This window comes from Triturus cristatus, chromosome 5_2, assembly GCF_964204655.1.
Source record: "Triturus cristatus chromosome 5_2, aTriCri1.1, whole genome shotgun sequence".
NCBI lineage: Eukaryota > Metazoa > Chordata > Amphibia > Caudata > Salamandridae > Triturus > Triturus cristatus.
Genome location: NC_140588.1, coordinates 983,802,953 through 983,823,077, shown reverse-complemented (window position 1 = coordinate 983,823,077; position 20,125 = coordinate 983,802,953). Strand labels below are relative to the sequence as shown.

Here is a 20,125-nt window from a genome sequence, read left to right as displayed (position 1 = left end):
GGGACAGTGACCTCGTTCCTCCCTGTTTGTTGAAGTAATACATGCTGGTCGTGTTGTCCGTCCGGACCAGCACTGAGGCCCCTGCAATCCTCGGGAGGAACGCCTGCAGAGTGAGAAAAATGGCGCGAAGCTCCAGTCTGTTGATATGCTGTTGGCGGTATTCCTGGGACCATCGTCCCTGAATCTGTAGATCTTGGAGATGTCCTCCCCACCCCTCCATGGAGGCGTCTGTTGTTACCACGAATTCTGGAGGAGATGTTAGAAAAGAAAGGCCCAGAGCCAGGTTTTCCATCTGTGACCACCAATGCAGAGAGACCATCATGTGAGGTGTTATCCTGATGGAGTCGTTGAACGACCCCACGGCCTGTTTCCATTGTAGATGTAACTGTTCCTGCAGAGGTCTCATTCGGAGCCGTGCTAAAGGTACAAGATTTATAGTTGATGAACACATCCCTAGAAGAGACGCAAACCTCCGGACAGAAACTGACTTTCTTCTTGCGATTGAAAGTGCTAGCTTTTGTAAACGAAGCTGACGTTCCTCTGACAAGAATGCCTTGCATTGTTTGGTGTCCAGCATTGCTCCCAGAAACTGAATCCTTTGAAGAGGGAGCAGTTGAGATTTGCTTTTGTTGAGAGTGAGGCCTAAGTTTGAGAATAGACTTAGGCATGCTGAAACTGCTTCTACGGTAGTCTGCTTCGAAGGGCCTTTGAGCAGCCAGTCGTCCAGGTACGGAAATAACTGTATTCCCTGTGACCTTAGAGTCGCTGCTACTGGTGCAAGACACTTTGTAAAAATTCTTGGAGCAGATTTCAGCCCAAACGGAAGGACTTTGAACTGATAGTGGACGCCAGCCACTACAAATCGCAGGTACTTGCGATGCTTGGGAAGGATAGGAATGTGTTAGTACGCGTCCTCCATGTCCAGAGAAGCCATAAAATCCCCTTTGTTTAGGCAGCTCAAAACTTCGGCCAGTGTAACCATCCGAAAACTCTGCTTCTTTAGAAATTTGTTGAGCTTGCGGAGATCCAGAATCGGGCGCCACTCCCCTGACTTTTTCTTTATGAGGAAAAAACGAGAATAGAACCCGGTTCCCTTCTGGGGCGAAGGAACTTTCTCTATTGCGTTCTTGCGGAGCATTATTAAAGCTTCTTTGAACAATAAGTGAAGACGAGGGGGAGGGGGACCCCTGGGCGGGGCAGTAGGGGGTTGTTTTGAGAACTCCAGGGTGTGACCGTTTCTGACTAGGTCGATGACCCAACGATCCGAGGTGATCTCCTCCCAATTGTGTGCAAAAGTTGTTATCTTTGCTCCCACTGGGAGGGAAGGAGGGATGACTGGCGTCCAGCGTAAATCATTGCTTCTTGTTGGCGTCGCGACCCTGATTGTTCGATCGCCTTCTACCTCCCTGCCGAGAGAAACTATTCGAGGAAGATTGCCTGTATGATGATCGTCCATAAGGCTGTCTATATTGAGACTGATATTGTCTGTTTTGCTGACTTTGATAATTTCCCCTTGATACAAAGCCTCGACCTCTTGCACCACGGAAAGATCCCCGTTTGTATTGGAGAGCAGCTAGTGACTTAGCTGTATCCGTATCAGTCTTGATCGCTAGGAGGGCCTCGTCTATATGCTTCCCAAACAAGGATTCTCCATCATAGGCCATATCAATGATTTTGGCTTGAACCTCTGGCCTAAAAGATGTTGCTTTAAGCCATCCTTGACGCCTAAGAACTGCAGCCCCTGCAAGTTGCCTAAAGTTGGTATTTGCAATATCCAGAGTACAGTCTATGATCTCTGATGCGGCTCGTTCTCCCTCTTGAAGTATTTTCCTTGCCTCTTGTTGACGATCTTCAGGAATGAGGTCTATAAATTCAGAGAATTCTGACCACATCTGGCTGTCATAGCGACCAAGAATGGCCAAGGAGTTTGCAGCTTTGATAGAAATTGCCGCCATCATAGAGAACTTCTTGCCGATCAGATCCAATCTTCGCCCTTCTCTATCCGGCGGCGTTGATATCGGCATAGCCGGATTTTTGGACTTTTGTTGAGCAGCCTGTGATATAACGGAATCTGGTCGGGGATGACCGATTAGACAGGAGGGCGTCTCTGGAGGAGCACGATATTTCTTATCAATACGAGGGAGGACCGCAGGTACAGAAGCAGGTGTCTTCATAATTTTTAACCCCTCATTCCAAATAAAATCGATGATGGGAATTGCCCTGGTAATTTTCCTTTGCTCCTCTTTAAAGTCATGGAGGAAACAATCCGTATGCTCCACAGTGACTGGTAGTTGAAACCTGACTGTTGCACGTTGCATTAAATTGTGAAAGCCACCTATATCCTCTGGAGGAGAATCCGATGGTTGCGGAATAGGTGGAGAAGGCATGGGAATAATGTAATCATCCCAAGGATCCAGATTGGTATCTTTATCCGGTACTTCACCTTCTTCGATATCTTCCTCATCAGAGGAAATGGTATCATGGTGCGATTGTGTCCCCGAACCAGCAGGGTGAAGCGCCGAATTTGGAATGTCCGTTTGTGGCTCTTCCGTCGGTTGTAAATTAGGAAGAGGTTGTTGTGGAGGAAAGCGTTGGCGGTAATCCGCCAGCATGGCCTGAAGGTCCTGAATCAGTGTAGGCGGGAGGTGACTCGATTCTCTACGATCCCAATCCCTTGAGGGATGCCTGTAAACTGGTGCAGCAAGGCCTTCCTGGTACGCATGCTCATGGTAGTCATCCTCCTCATCCACCTCTTGACACTTAATATGCAACTCCGAGGGGTGCCTAGCTATCCCGAAAGGACCCTCATCATCCTCCTCTTCAAAATCTTCACCTTCCGTATATGAGTCCAGGATATGCGTAGGCAGCAAAGGAGAAATATTGCTGTAATCCTGTTTATGAAAAGTTTTTAGCTGAATATGCGTGTACGCAATAGGCGTAACACGGGTAGTTGGTGGAATCGTTTTAAGGAAACCTCTCGTCGACGGGCTTCCCCTCATCGACGGACTTGCTGTCTTTTGAGGCGTCGACGGGATTGTCATCGTCGACGGGATTGTCATCGTCGTCGACCGGAGCGTCATCGTCGACGAGGTCTTCGCCGTCGACGGGATCGTCATCGTCGACGAGGTCTTTGCCGTCGACGGGATCGTCGACGAGGTCTTTGCCGTCGACGGAATAGTCGTCGTCGACGGGGTCTTCGCCGTCGACAAGATAGTCATCGTGGTCTTCGCCGTCGACGATGGATGATGAGCAGTGTGTGTGGAATCTCAGGTCATTTGCCCAAACGGTTAAGAATTGGTTGTTACCTTATAATTGCTCATGGCGAGTCTGGGAACTACGTACAAACGACTGACATGGAATGTGCGAGGACTGAATAGTCCTGAGCTGCGCAACAGGATCCATGCATATCTCCAGAGGTATGGAATAGGAGTGCCATTTTTTCCAAAGACCCACTTGTGGGGGGACTGTATTAAGTACCTGAAGAAGAGGTGGAGAGAGCAAGTCTACATCACATCCTACTCAGGATATGCCATAGGAGCCCTGATAAGGGTAGTTTTGGGGGTTCCCTTCAGGCATACGCGTGTCCGTCTGGATGAAGAAAGAAGAGATGTCATCTTGGAGGGTACCCTTAATGCCCATAGATTGTCTCATTAATGTATATGCACCCAACACCGATGAAGGAGGCTTTATTGGCACAATGTTGGCGGCCACCCAGGTATCCGTGGCAGCAGAGGTCATCCTGGTGGGTGACTAACTTCATATTAGATGGCCAGCTGGACAGAAACCCCCTCCTCCCCTGCCACCACCAACGTCTAGGCACTGAGCACCGCGCGCCTCCGCCCTTCTGCAGGCACAGACTAGTCTGTGAGGTGAACACTGCTCCACCACGTGCTGAGGGGGACAAATTGTCTGCTTATCTTGCAGAAGCAAAAAGATGGACAGAATGTAGAACAAGGTCAAACATTCACCCCAGTACAGAAATATGGGCCTAAATCCATCTTTTTTTGCTCACCATGCAATTCCAGTTTGGACCAAGCCATATGCAAATCAGTCTTGACCCTGCACCCAATGGGAACAGTCCAGCCCAAACTACCAGGCCAGGCCAGGTCCTCCCTGGACTGGAGACAAGCATCCTAGGACCGCTTTTGGGATTTCAGACATCATCCAGGATATGTATATGCATATGTCACCCTAAGTGGGAAGGGTATGCCCAGACATGGGTCATGTGGGTCCTGTGCTCACGACACCGCTGGATTCACGCTAGCCTGGCTGATGAAGAGCGATGATCTGAAACCGGTCCCAGGATGCTTGTTTTCGGTCCAGGGAGGACCTGGCTTGGCAGTTCGAGCTGGACTGTTCCCCTAAGGAACAGGGTCAAGACTGATTTGCATATGGCTGGGTCCAAACTGGGGTGGTGTGGTGAGCAAAAGAATGATGGATTAAACCCAGATCCTTGTGACTGGGGGTGAATGTTTGCATTGTCCAGCATTCCGCCCATCAATTGTTTCTTTTGCATTTGCTTATCTGGCAGAGCAGCCACTACAGCGGCTCACCTCGGAGGATCGTGAATTACTGGGGGTCCCGATAAACAGGAAGGAATTGCTGGGAGCAACGAGTGCCTTAAAGACTGCCAAGGCACCAGGAGGCGATGACCTTCCTGCAGAATTCTATAACACTTTCCAGAAACCCTGACCGATAAGCTGTGGATGGTATACGCTGAGACACTAGAAAAAGGGGAACTTCCAGAATCTATGAGAGAGGCTCTCATAGTGGCGATACCGAAACCAGGAAAAGACCCCATAGAGACGGGCTGTTATCGACTACTCTCCATGTTAAAAGTTGATCAAAAACTTCTTAAGCCATGTGTTGACTGCAAGACTGCTTCCCCATCTCCATCGCCCAAGTCATACAGATCAATCGGGCTTTATCCCACAGAGGAATGTGTTGAAGGATAACCTGCATGTGCTTGCTTTTCTGGATATTGAGCAAGCATTTGACTCTCTACAGTGGGTCTATGCATAGTAGGTACTAGGTAGGATGGGGCTGGGATGCCAATTTATTAACTGGGTTAAATTGCTTTATAAGGACCTGCGGGCGAGGGTACGCTTAGGACACTGTCTTGGCCGAAATTGTCCTGCAGCGGTACACCAGACAGGGATGCCCGCTATCCCCACTGATATTTGCAAATGAGATGGAGCCTATGGCTTGCCGGCTTAGGCAGACTCTCAGTGGATGGGGCATACAGGTACTTTCACTGTACGCAGATGATGCCATGATTTATTTGTGTAGACTGGACATGTCTGGCCCGATACTGCTCAATATTATGAGAGAATTCCGGGAGTTTTCAGGCCTGCAGATTAACAAAACTAAAGCTGTTCTGTTCCCTTTCGGACAGCTGACAGGACTACCTGTAGACCAGCTCTCCCCGAATCAGGCTTGCCCTGTAAGGTGGAAACAGTCAAGTAATTCTAGAACACACATTGCAAGCACAAGTTTTAATCACCAAATATGACACGAGTGCTCAATAATCTATGCCCCTCAATCCAATTCTGGAACATCTTAAAACTATCTGATAGGGAAAACAGCGCTCATAAAAATAGTGATATTGCCAAGGTGCTTATATGTATCGCAGGGTGCTATTTAGGAGATACCTCAGGTGGTGTTCTGGGAGCTGGACTCGCTACTAGTGGAGCTACTCTGGAAAGGTAAAAGAGCAGAATAGTGCTCGGCACTCTTAAAGGGAATGAAAAGGGGTGGGGGTGAACATTCTAGACTTGGACCTATATAGATGCCTAAGGATACTGCAGCACGGATTAGCAAATTTTGCAACACAAATATGGAAATTAGGCGGCACAAATTTTGTGGCATTTTTGTGGCACTTTATTTTGAAATATATAATGTATGATCCATACTTTCCCTGCAAGAGAAGATGCAACTATAATGAGGTATTTGCAACAAACACCAGAGGGCGATGTTGGCTTTTGGAATTAGGCATTGGTTAAAGCAACGCCTCCTCTGGTGTACTGAGTTTTCCTTCTCTGCTAGGAACACCAGACGCCCTCCGCCCCCAATTACACTACCCTCTCCCAGATGCCTGGGGTTTGCCCTAAAACAATACTTACTTTACTCTATCTCACTACTGCATGGCAACACAGAAATATGAATGAAAAAATTAACTGCATTTAAATCGCAACTACTAAAAATTGTACTCCGTGGATACATCAGCCCCGCTGACCAATCCGATAGGATCGCAGCTTGATGTATTGCATCACTTGTAAAGCATTGAAGGGCTGTTGGAGAGGGGGTGATGGAGAAACACTACAAAACATACCTTAGAAACGCAGAAGAGTAAGGATATCTTGGGGCCATGTTACAGAAATCTACATTAACTCCGACATAACGTTAACAGGATTGCGTGTCTCAATTTATGCTCAGACACAGGACCGTAAGAGTCCCAAATAACAGAAAATACAAGCACAGAAATGCTTCTTATAACAAAATGCAAATTACACAAATGTAGTACATACTATTGTATTTTAAACAATATATTATTTCCGGTTTAAAACAAGCAATCTAAGCCTACAAAACGGCGCATAATAGCCTTCTCATTTCGGTACACATACAAAATTTGGGTCATCACTTCAAAGCCACACCATCATTAAAAAGTCCAATTTATTAATCTCTTTAAAAATATCTATATATATATATATATATATATATATATATACACACACACACACATACATATATATAAAATGCAAATCCATGTAAACTTTCTATAGACAAACCAAGGAAGCATAATTAAACATAACAGTGCAAAGTTTCTGTAGCTGAATCAGTTTTCGCAGTTATAAGGCAATTAAATCAGCCACATGTTGCTTGGAACCCTTCAAAGTGCCTAAACCAATAAACTATTCACTACTTACCTGGAGCAGGATTGCCAACCGGGTGCCCAGCCTCAATTTGTGTCCGTGTACACCCACACGATGGCAACAAGATTTCCTCGTTTCCAAAAAGTTGGGGATTGAGAGGCGAAAATATCTGTAAATTAGGTTTTCATGGCCCATAAAAAATATCAGATAGCATTCTCCAAATTTTGCGGGCACGTTTATAAAACAAAAGCGGTGTCTTTTTACAAAACTGCCAATTGAAATCCTGGAGGGTCTGACTATACTAGCTGGCAACCCACCTACAACATGTATTTTACTAGTTGCATGAGTGGCACAACTGGGAGGAGTCCCTGCTGGATGGCACACATTACGGTCAATGGCTTGTGGCACTGCTGATGCGGAGAAGTTTCACTCCAGAATTCCCACATCTGATTCGTTGGATGGGTAGGCCTTGGGAGCAGTAAATGCAACGAGTACCATATGTCCTGGAGCTGGACGTATGGCTAGTGCGTCCCTTTGAGCAAACAGCACGAGTAATGATGGTCGATAAGTGGCAGGGTGGGAGTGAATAAGGCTGTCTGACCCTTACCCAGCAGGAAGATTTAATCACCCTTCAGGAAGCAACAGAGACTTTCGACGTGGGAGCCGGCCAGTTTCTTTGGTACGCCAAAATTGCTGCCACAGCGCTCCAACTCTGGCCAACGTTCCCTGGGGCTCCCGAACCCATACACATAGTGGTGACGTTGCTATTAATGGCGAATGTATGTCGTTACGAATTTCGTTGCACGCATGCCTTTTCCACGAATGCGTTACAACGGAACGATATTTCCACGCTTAACCTTTACAACGAATATTCCTTTACCACGCATACTTGCATGGTAATGGAATACTCTTTGTAAAGGTTATTCCCCTCCCCTGTACCCTTACGCGATTCACCTTCCCCAATACTTTTTATAATTACCCCTGCCCGTTACCCTCAATCTATATTTATATATTTTAAATTTATATTCTCCTTACCTCTTCACGTCGTCTCTTCTTTCTTTCTTTCTTGTTGACGTTGTACGTCTTAAAGTGGAAGCGTCATTCCCTTTCACCTAAAACGACGTCGATTTCCTCCACTTCCCCACGTTATTTCATGTTCTTGGGGGGGGGCAGCCCCCTTTCTTTTCTCACTTTTTATTTTTGGGGGAAGACCCGCCTCCTCCCCCCCCCCCCCCCCCCCGACTAGGAAGAAGACGTTCCAGTCCAGCTTGCCTGCTATAGACGTTCGCGGAAGGAATACGCGTTGTATAGATGTTTACGTGGTAAGTGTACCGTTGTAAACGTAACGCGTGGAAATGCCCTCGTGGTAAAGGAGGTTTCCCATTAATGGCGGGAGGACGCAAACTTATAACACATATGCCGTGCACTGCGCGCAGACCTGCATCTGAAGCAATTGCGCATAAAAGAAACATGGCTGCTTGTAAGTGATGAGCCCATCTCCCCCAAAGACTGGTACAAAGTACATTCAGGGCTCCACAAGGTATGAACAGATACAATACAATATAGTCCATATGACCTCTCTCCCCACAACACTGCACTCCATATACCATCTGGGGATTACCATCTGGGGATTAGCACGGTCGTCGTCCTTGTGGGACCGCGGTGGCGGATTTCCTGCATGTGGTATGGCACTGCATAATTGTCTCCTACTGGCTCGAGGTATTGTCTTAGCTTAAAGGCGGGATGGGATGCCCCACGCAAGATTAACAAATCGATGGTGGGACTACTCCCGGACAACCCGATAAAGAAATTAAGTAGGCAATTCACAATATTAAGGCCCACAGAGGCAACAAGCATTGGCATAGCCAATAGGTCTCGCCTTTGGGACCTTATAAGTGTTTAGCCATGCAACAGTTATATAACTAAATACTTATACGAAAGTGATCGCGATCACGACCAAACATCAAAGCCGCCTCGCGGCCGAAAGTTAAAGTAATCACGATAAAACGCGGCGCGCGCGCCCGCGCACATGCACTGTAGCTCTAGGCTGACCTGGTAGCACTTTTTGGAGCCCTCTCAATAAGTCTCGCCAGACCAGCGCATGCGCTGGGTCAAGCGAGACCTAAAAAGGAGCATAGCAATTCACTGAATGAGTGCACAAGGGAGGCCTGAGAGAAAGGACTGCTCAAGAGGGCCATATGAGCTGGACTAGAAGGGACGAGAACGCGTAAAATGCTGTGCTTGCTTGGGACACTATGACGCAGGCACTACTGGAGCCTCCCGAGGGTGTTCAGCCTGAAACTGGCATATGAAATTATACCGAGTGGCAGTGTTATTGCGTATACCTGTATACGCAAGCTCAGCTGACTACCCGCAAAGAGGAATTGTAACGGGCCAACAGTGAACTGAAACAGGGACATTCTACACGATGTGAACCACTATTTTAATGGAAGCTTGGGGAGGGAATGGTGAAGGGGAGGACATATGTTTAATAGAGTGTTTTTGTCCAGGTAATTTTGTTTGTTAGTAGATTATGCTGTTTTGCTGTTTCGTTACTGGAAACACAATGACTAATCTGATGCGCACTACTGATAGAGGTGAGGATTGTCCGAATTTGTTAATATTGGATTTTCTTTCCTGACCCATATGTCTTGGCAATGCAACAACCTGTGGTACGGGCAATTCAAATGTTTACGACCATCAATAAAGATTATGCAACGCAAAAGACAAATATCTACAGAGATAGAAGCAGGAAAGCAGTGAATTTAAGTAAACACATATATTAGTACATACATACCTGCATTGTTCATCCATGCCATCAGCATCACGATTGATATCATCACTCATATAAAACTTGTAACAGGCCTTCAAATAAAAGAACAGAGGATAATCTACATTAAAATTAAACTTTGTTTAAATTTCCACTCAACTATTCCCACCCTCAACATGAGTGTTTCAAATCTAAACATACTATCCATGAATACACTGGTATTGGACCCGAAAGCCATTTTCCCCATCTCCAGATGGAAACCGGCCCTCATAAGTCACACATCCACACCTACTCGGCACCATGCAATAAACTTAAGCTTCATGATCCTTCATTCCTTTAGTTTATGTGTTTACCACAAAGTGATTATGGAACAACTAAAAAAAAACTGCTGCACTTAAGCCGAGAAACAGAGGGTTTTTACCAGAGTGATTATCTTAACTGTGTCCTACCTGATTTGCCAACACAATTTTTCAGAAATTTACTATGTAGATTATCAGTAGGTGTGCACTACTGACTGACCACTGACCAACATTTACAACGGCCTCCTTAAATAGTAAATTCTTTACAATGTGATAAAGCAGAAAAGATGAACAATACAAAATAGTCAGTAACGTTCCCTTACTGACACTCCACTGCTTTAAAAACAAATTTACATTTTCAAGGATAGATTTTATTTTCCGTCTGCCTTTTGCAACGGCTTTAGCTGTCTCGCCAGTCTATTGTTTTTCCAAAAATTCAGTGTGTGTGTGTGTACATGTGTGTGTGTGTGTGTGTGTGTGTGTGTGTGTGTGTGTGTGTGTGTGTGTGTATGTGTGTGTGTGTGTATATGTGTATATGTGTATATGTGCGTATGTGCACAGCTTACAGCATGTGGCAATGGATAAGCCCATATTATTCACTGGCTCCCTTTACTTTTAGTGACTAAAGAAACCCTACAAAAGAGGGTGGTGATGGACGGAGCATCAGAACCAATCAAACACTCACACCCAGTCAACAGATCTGGGTTTGATCCATCACTGTTATTTAGCCCACTCTGCCACCCCAGCTCAGACATGGCCATATGCAAATCAGTCTGACCCTGTGCCTCATGGGAACAGTCCAGCCCGAACTGCCAAGCCATGCTTTCCCTGGACCAGAAACAAGCTTCCTAGGACCGGTTTCTGGCATTTCAGCCGTCTTCAGCCAGGCTTGCTTGAATCCAGTGGCAAAGTGAGCAAGGGACTCACGTCTGAGCATACCCTGCCAACTTATGGTGAACAAAGCGGTACAAAAGAGGGTGGTGATGGACGGAGCATCAGAACCAATCAAACACTCACACCCAGTCAACAGATCTGGGTTTGATCCATCACTGTTCTTTAGCCCACTCTGCCACCCCAGCTCAGACATGGCCATATGCAAATCAGTCTGACCCTGTGCCTCATGGGAACAGTCCAGCCCGAACTGCCAAGCCATGCTTTCCCTGGACCAGAAACCCTGGGCACATTGTTCACATCCGCCTAGAAATAGTTTATCTTCAGTGACAAAGCAGGTTCAAAGTGTGCTTTTCTAGACTTCATTTGCTTATTTTTTAATATTAACTTTAAATACTGGCTTTTTATTTTGCATGCCGGTGGCCAGCTAGATCACTTATTTTCCTTTGTTTTGTTTAGATCTGATCTTTTGAGACGGTTTTAGCTGACTTGAAACACTATTGTTTTCCCAAAAATTATATATATACACCCAGAGGAACTTTTGCCTTCATCCTCTAATCAGTTAAATTGTCTGACATTTTGAATCCGCCCACCAAACCATACAGCATGAAGCAATGGCTCAGCTACTTTATGTATTGGCTCGTTTCACCCAGTGATACAAAAAGTCTGTGCACATTCTTCATATCCATCTTTCTCTTCAGTTACAAAGCTGGATCAAAGTGAGCTTTTTAATTAATTTTTTTATATTAACTTTAAATACCACCTACTTTGCCTGCACCTTTTTAAAAATTAATGTTATAGTGTTAAAGTGGCATTGCAATACTGTAGTTGCCTGCTATTTGAATTACTAGGTATTTATTCTTGTTCGTCACAACACAATAATAAAATGCATGGCACAACTAAAAGGCAAGTTGTCTAAAACCATCACGGGTAAAACACCCACATCTGTTTTTAAAATTCTGAATTTAAGCATAATACAGCCACGTTTAGGTGACCATCTTTTTTTTTGTTCTGCATGATTGCCATGAAAGAATTATTTGAAAAGAAAACACTGGATCAGCTTGTCAAGGCTAGGCCCTTTGGCATCAGCTTGCCAAGGCAAGGCATTTAGTCTTTGCCAATGTGTATGTTAGAGCGATTTGTAGTACGCTCGTATGTCAGGAGGTGGCATGGCGCTAGATTTGTTCGAAAACAACTAGAAAACGACACTTAACTATTAAAAAGCCATGTTTTCAACTCCTTTCTAAAGGAGAGCAGTGAGGGTAAGGCACTAATGTGGTGGAAAAAGATTCCAGATCTTGGCTACCCCTGTAATGAAGTTTTTCCTGTCCAATTCCTCTTAAATTTGAGGATCCAGTTTTCTTGGACCCAGAGGATCTGAGATTTCTAGTGGGTTCTTACCAGACAAACACCTGCCTCAGAAACTCAAGCAGATGCCACGCAATGCCTTATAGGCACTACAGAGAGCCTTAAATTTAACATGATTCCTGACTGGCAACCAGTGCAGCATATCTATTGCCTCGGAGACTGAATGAAACTTGGAAATGCCAAGTAAAAACCTGGCTGCCGCATTTTATAGGATCTGAAATTTATTCAAATATTGTTTTTGTACATTTAGACATAGGCCATTGCAATAGTAGTTTTGACAAGACTAGAGCTGTGATAAGTTTTTTTTAGCATCTGATGGGATAGAAGGAAGAAACTTTTTGATAATCCTCAAGGTGTGAAATAAGGGTGAGACCACCATGTTGACCCAATTTCCAAAATTCAGTTAATCGTCAATGACAATTCCCAAGTTCTTTGCCTTTTTCACAGAATTTTGAAGTGGTTCCAATTCCTCTAGTTACCAGGTTGGGTCCCATAACATGGTGTGAGCTCCAATAAAGATAACCTCAGTCTTTCCTGAATTCAGCTTTACGCAGTGTATGTTCATCTATTTACTGACTGGATGCATGCAACTGCGAAACATAATGCCAAAGGTTTTTTGGTTGTTAAATGCTGACACCACTATTTGAGTGTTGTCAGCATAGGAGGGAAGGGTAAAGCCGAAGGATTTGATCAGTGATGCCAGCGATGTTACCTATGCATTAAACAGCGTAGGACTGAGTGAGGATCCCTATGGGACCCAGCATGGTAGGGAAAAAGGTATGGGAACAAACTGATCTAGGGCTACAACTTGCTCTCTGCCTTCTAGAAATGAACTCAGCAATGAGAGTGCCTTTCCTTTGATTCTGATCTCCCATAAAAGGTTGAACAGAACCTTATGGTCGTCTGTATCAAAGGCTGTCGACAGGACGAGGAGAATAAGGGCTGCAGTTCCTCCCTTGTCTAGAGCTGCCCTTATCTCCTCCATAGCTGTGTTAATTTTGGGACAATTACACTTCTGTGTCAGACGAAAAATCTGAAGTAGTGTTATGGTAGGTGCCAGGGGAAGCAAGCAACAGGAAGTTTGCATTTGTGTGCATCATGCTACAGTGCCAAACTCTCAGCATGACTTATGGTTTCCTGAATTATGCAAAGCAATGTTCCATAAAAAACAAAGGTTTGTCTCTAGCATTCCTGATGCTATGGTTACCCAACCCTCTGATGTCCACCACACCCCACCTACATGTAAAATCTACAGCTTACTTTTTTCAGACTCACTGGTTTCTGGACATTTGGGAGAGTGCTTGAAACTTTTAGGGTCTGAAGAGTTTAGAGCAGACACCCCGAAAAAGTACTTTCTGCATTTACTTTCCCTCAAAGCAGAGCATTTTCTTGTGGTGCTTGAAGGGCAGTATAAAGAATTGATAAGGCCCCTGAAGGAAGATGCATTCATTTGCAAGCAATCAGCAGGAAGAGGATGACCTGCATAGATGAACTAGATTTACCTTGCTGTAAATATATTAAGAGCCCTCTGTACAAAAATAGTGTGTTGTACGAACTTCGAATACCCTGCACATATAGTAATGGAAGAGCACTTATCTGGAGGTGACTGGTTACCTTTATGCAGGTAAATAGAAGGTAAAGTTACTTCTAATTCTACTTCTCCATTGTGTGTATTCTCTCTAAAGCTAGACAGAATAGATTTCAGCACGAGTGGATCCCAGAAATAAGTTTACAGTGCACGAGAAAAGAGGTTTACAGAAAAAAAAGCTCATAGGACCAACATTTGCTATTTTGGTTTCTTAAAGCAAAAATCACTAACTCACTCAAAGCTCATTTGACAACCACCACCACTTGCTTGTCTATTTTTTAAAACTGGAAGGTGCAGAATTACAAGTATGGTCAGTCAGCAGTTTTTTGTTTTTTTTTCCACGTTAACATACTTTTGTCACTAATGCTCTCCATCGAGCTTATGGTCTACGGACTTTAACTGCAGAGTGTTTAAATAAGACGAAGAAGTAGGATTCTATGTCAGGACTAGAGGCGAGGATTATGCCTTCTCTCTTCACTTTGTTTAACAGCAGCCAACAAATAACAAAACTACTTTTCCCATGAAACCTAGAGAAAAAGGTAGTAAGAAAAAATTGTCCAATTAGCCAACATAGTCCGACTCCACTGGCTTCCCATCCTGTTTCTTCGCTGCTGCGCAGCCGAGATAAGTGCTCTCCTAAATGTTTCATATTTCGTGACTTCTGTTTATGTGATGGTGTACATGCGCGCTATATTGGCATGCTAATTAGGTGTTGTATAACCTATTTGTGCATGTTTTTTCCCCTCGCTGCCTATTTTACCAGCTTTGGTTTATTTCCTTCAGCGTTTACTGTGTCTCGAGGGAAGACGCCTGAACGGTGTAGGGTCGTGCCGAGTGCAGTTAAGTGGCCAATCTGTTTCTATTGATTACGCTCTGCAGCTTGGTACAACAATATTCAAGCAGCAGTCTCTGTATTTGGTTGTCTGACGCCTGCTGTGTTCAGGGGCTGTATTGAGCGCACTGCGCTTGTGGGGAGCTACCCAGGCCACACTGAAAGTCTCCGAAAATGACCTTTCTTGATCCAGGCTGTGTCTCCCCAGGGCTGTGACCCGTAAAACCTGTGAGGACCCCTCACATTTTTCAGGTGGCTGACACCCAGCCGGTATTAAGCACCCTATCAAAGGCTGCAGGTCTGTTCCCCAGACCTTTTTCAGTACTCCCAAGGGGAGGGGGGAATAACACCCTGGCAGACTTCCCTTGGGGCGACAAATTCTATGATATGGTAGACGCATCCATTTATAGGGCGGTAGGTGAAGCTATCGCAACCCTAGAGGACAGACTAAGAAAATTGATCAGGCCCTGGCTCGTCTTACAGCTTAGCCCATTCCTCAGGTACCCCAGACTGTCCCCTCAGACAATACCCCCCTGCGGATACCATTCCTCACCCTCCCAAACAACCTAGAGACTCAGGGGTTGCCCTGAACACATTAATATGCTCAGGCAAGCCTTTCTAGATACACAACCAACGCAACCACCCCTTCCTCCGATGGATAACCCAGTGGCCCCAGATGACGCTTCTCCTGATGACGCAGGTGACCCTGACTCTGTTCCAGGCTCTTCTAGACCTTGGCTCCCCTCTCGTCCCTCCCAGAACACTTCTGACATGCTGGACCCCGAGGACATTGTTCACCCTTGTTCCTCAGAATCTGCCCCGGGGGATAAGGTCGCCAATTATGTGGCTTTGCCCATTCGCAAACCCCTGGGTAAAGACACTCGAAACGGTTTGAGGGAAGAATGTCCCAGATCGGCCCTTGACGGTAAGGTAGCTCTTACGCCTGAAATTGACACTAGGATGGCCACATTCCTACAAAGATTTGTGAAAGACCCTAAAAAGGGAATCAACAGGTTCTGGCGAGCATGTCAGGACAAGTTATTAGACACATTAGGACCCCTAACAAAGGTTCTAGATATGGCCGAAGAGGCCAAGGTGTCAGACCCTTGAATCTCTCCAAAGGCACTCTCAGGTTGGGCACAAAGGGCTATAGTATTATTGGGCAATGCCAACTGTGCCCTTTCCACTGGACAGCGACGGGTCCTCAAAGTGGATAGCAAATTGGGGGACCTTGCTGATTTGGAGGCAGGAGCAGTTGCCCAAGGGGGACTCTTTGGCGAACCTTTTGTCAAGGAGTTGGGAAAGTTTGTAAATACTTTCCCCTCCCTTGACCAGGCATAGTCTTCAATCAAAAACAAGAATTTCCTCGGGTTTTCCGTGGGGCCGAGCTTCCAACCAACTCCCTCCAAGGGGACAAGGCCCCAGATACCAGGACCAGACAAGGTTTGGGAATTTCTATCCCACGAGAAGTCGGCAAGGCAAGGGCCATGGATATTGTGGTGCAGCTTCCTTCTCTAGTCCCAGTGAGTGTTCTCCCTTCTTGCAACTGAAAAAAAGGGGGGAGGCTGGGGAATTGTTTCCAGGCCTGGATTTCATCACATGCGATTCCTGGGTACTCCAAACGGTTCAAGGTTTCCATATATAGTATATAGACGAACCCTTCCAAGAACCGAGACCATGTTGCATTCAATTTTCTCAGCAGGAGTCCATCCTGGTAGATTAAGAGGGTTCTTCCCTGCTGGTCAAAGGAGCAATCATCCAGAAAACCCCTCCCCCACGGGGGATCGTCAGCAACATCTTTCTAGTAGACAAACCAGATGGTGTCAAGCATCCAGTAATCAACCTCAGCAAATTCAACGAGTGGCAGGTTTACCACCATTTCAAAATGGAGGGGATTCACCTCCTCAGGGATGTCTTTGGACCTCTGGATTGCATGGTAAGGCTGGATTTGAAAGACGCCTACCAGGTGGTGCCAATGTTTCCTCATAGTCGCTTCCTCCAATTTATATGGCGGCAACAGACTTACGAGTTTACCGCTCTCCCATTCGGCCTCTCCTCGGCCCCCTGGTGCTTCACCAAGGTCCTCAGGCCAGCAGTGGAGTTCCTGAGATCCAGGGGTATCCGAATGATTGTCTACTTGGATGACATGCACCTCATGGACGCATGTCCTCACCAGCTCACTCGCCACCTCAAAACAGCCGTGTATCTTCTACAGGGCTTGGGCTTCGTGGTGAACGAGTCAAAATCCGTCCTAACTCCCTCTCAGTCCCTTACCTTTCTAGGCTTTGTGATAGACTACGTCATTAACACTCAGCCTTCCATCCAGAAAGATTTCCAAAATTCGCAACAAATTACGACGTTCGCTCACCAAACCACAGTTCTCTCAAAGACAAGTGGCCGGGATTGTGGGTCTTCACTCTGCCTCCATCCAGGCTATTTTTTCCGGGCCCGCTTCATTTTCGAGAGCTCCAACGCCTCAAAGCGGTTCACTTAAGGAAGGGACGCCCCTATTCTTACAAGGTCCCTCAGTTGGAAGAAGACGAGAGAGAATAACATGGTGGTTAGAGCACATGGAAGCCTGCAACGGCCGGGCAATATTTGGGTCCACCCCAGACTTAGTGCCAGAGTCTGATGCCAGCAGGCAAAGCTGGGGGGTCAGATGCGGCGAGTTTTCCACAGGAGGACTGTGGTCTCAAGAACGGAGGTTTCATATCAATTGTCTAGAGCTTCAAGCTGGCTCTTTCGCCGTTGGACAAGAGACTTGGTCCAGCCCTCAGTTGTTTTGAAGATGGACAATATTTCGGCCGTCCGCTACATCAACCATTTAGGGGGCACGAGATCCAAATCCCTCAGACTTGGCTGCCAGCTTTTGGCAGTACTGCCTGGATCATCAGGTGTCTGTCACAGCGGAGTACCTTCCCGTGCAGGAGAACCTGGTAGCGGATTTCCATTCCCATAATTTCAGAGATTCCAGTCTCTGGAAACTCGATCAAGAGGTCTTCCAGTCATTGAACGACTATTGGGGTCCTTTTTTCAATGGATCTATTTGCCTCAAGATTAGACAATCAGCTTCCGCGTTTATTCAGCTGGAGACCAGATCCTTTGGCATTGGCCACGGATGCCTTTCTCCAAGACTGGAGTCTGGAACAGGGTTATGCATTCCCAACATTCGCAATGATAACGAGAGCAACGGCTCAAATCAAGAGGCAACGCGCACAGGTGGTTATGATCACTCCCCTGTGGAGGTCGAGAGTTTGGTGCCAGTTCTTCTGGAACTTACTTGGGATTCTCCAATCATACTCCCCCCATTTTCCGGCTCTCCTCCTGAATACCGACCGAGTTCCTCATCCTCTGATTCTGGAGAACTCATTGTGGCTCATGGCCTGGCGGATTACAGGAGATGCTGGCAAATCCCAGGCCTTTTGGACAAGGCTGAAGCGCTCATGTCCGGAGCGTTGGCAGACCGTACGAACAAGCGGTACAGATCCACATGGGGCAGATGGACCCGTTGGTGTATGCGACGGGGTCTTAATCCCATGGACACAGGGGTTGCTCATAATCTGAATTTCCTGGTCCATTTGGCCTCGAAGGGACTAGCTTAAAGATCAATTAAAACCTTTCGATCGGCTATCTCTATAGGGCACATTCCACTGGATAATACAACGGTCAGTGAACTCCCCCTAGTTTGCAGACTCTTAGGAGCCATTAGGTTGTCCCTTCTTCCGGAGCCCTGGTATTCAGCCCCCTGGGATGTTAACCAGGTTCTTAATCTCCTCCCGTCTTGGCAACACAACCAGTTCCTTTCATGGAAAGAGTTGTCAGCCAAGCTAGCCACGCTGTTCTGCCTCATTTCCTGTCGACGCGTCTGACGTGTGAGCTTTGGATATCACGGGCAGAATGTTCACTTCTAAAGGGGTGACTTTCACTCTCCACCGACAGACGAAGTGTCACACGAGAGTCATCAGTTACCCGGAGTATCTGGAATCCCTGAATCTGTGTGTGGTTCACTGCCTGACAGCTTATGAAGAGGTAACAGAGGAGTTTCGTCCCCGAGGAGAGTGACAGCTTCTTATTTCATTACACAAACCGTTTAAAACGGTTTCTTCTCCCAATATAGCCAGATGGAATAGGTAGGTTATGCAAGAGGCAGAAATTAACCTTGGAGATTTTGGAGCCCACTCAACTCGCGAGGCTATGGCTTCTAAGGCTTTTGGCTTACGCGCCCGCTTGGAGGACCTCCTCAACGAGGCGGACTGGTTTTCGGACTCCACGTTTAAAAGGTTAGACTTTTAGCCTGAGTTGGATATGGCCCACCTCTTGGTGGGTAAGCTTTGAACTAGCATAATCCTCGCCTCCAGTCCTGACATAGAATGAAAAGTTTCCTATCTATCGTAACGGAAAGTTTCAATTCTATTAAGGACTTGGAGGCGAGGATTATCCCACCCGGAGTACTTCAGTGATCATTGCCCTTCCCGTATGTAAGTAAGGAAAATGTTACTTACCAGTATGTATCTGTTCTTGGCATGTAGAGCTGCAGATCCACACACTAAGCATAGATCGCCATCTGGTGTTGGGCCCGGATGTTTGCACTTGGTTTTGTCTTGGAAAAGTCTTTGGAACTCACGAGGTAGGTGACGACTCCTTTGGATGATAGTGCGCATGGGGATCGGCTCCATCCTCAGATTGTTTTTCGCCAGCAGGGAAAGATGGAGTTTAGTGAGAAACAGAAAAGATGCTCATGAATGCTGTATCTAAATAAGATAATACTGGAACAGATAAAGGTAGCCGGGGAGGTGGGTGGGCGTGTGTGGATCTGCAGCTCTACATGCCAAGAACAGATGCATACTGTAAAGTAGCATTTTCCGTTCGAGGCATATGAGCTGCAGATCACACACTAAGCATAGATTGTATAGCAGTACCCCTCCTTCGCAGCAACCACCAGTATCTGTTGCAGTAGTTTGAAATAATGTTTTGAGTACAGCCTGGCCCATACTAGCTTGCTGTTTTGTATGCACATCTACACAATAGTGCTTTGTGAATGCATGCGGTGTAGACCATGCAGCTGCTTTGCAGATGTAATGTAAGGGATTGTTCCCTAAAAATGCCATTGAAGCCCATATTTTTCGGGTAGAGTGGGCTTTAGGGGGAACCGACAATGTTAGTTTTGCTTTGTGATAGCAAATCTGTATACATTTGACAATCCACCTTGCTATCCCAGATTTTGATATGGGGTTGCCTTTATGTGATGGTGAGAAGGATACGAAAAGCTGTTTTGTCTTGCGAAAAGGTTTTGTTCTTTCAATGTAATAAAGCAGTGTTCTCGACATCTAGAGTGTGGAGAGCTCTTTCTGCGACTGTTTGATGTTGCGAGAAAAACACTGGCAACTCTACAGACTGATTGAGGTGGAAGGGAGAAATAACTTTAGGGAGGAATTTAGGATTAGTTAGTAGAACAACCTTATTATGATGTATTTGTAAGAAAGGTTCCTGAATGGTTAGTGCTTA

The 20,125-nt window shown here is 46.0% G+C and overlaps 1 protein-coding gene across 2 annotated transcripts in view; it reads right to left on the bottom strand.

The window, feature by feature from the left end:
* ATRX (ATRX chromatin remodeler) overlaps positions 1 to 20,125 on the bottom strand; it is a 1,501,634-nt gene that overhangs the window by 1,228,054 nt on the left and 253,455 nt on the right. For both annotated transcript variants that reach the window (XM_085608236.1, XM_085608237.1), the window contains exon 8: positions 9,670 to 9,737. In XM_085608236.1, coding sequence (XP_085464362.1) covers positions 9,670 to 9,737 — 68 coding nt within the window. The remainder of the gene's footprint in view (positions 1 to 9,669; positions 9,738 to 20,125) is intronic.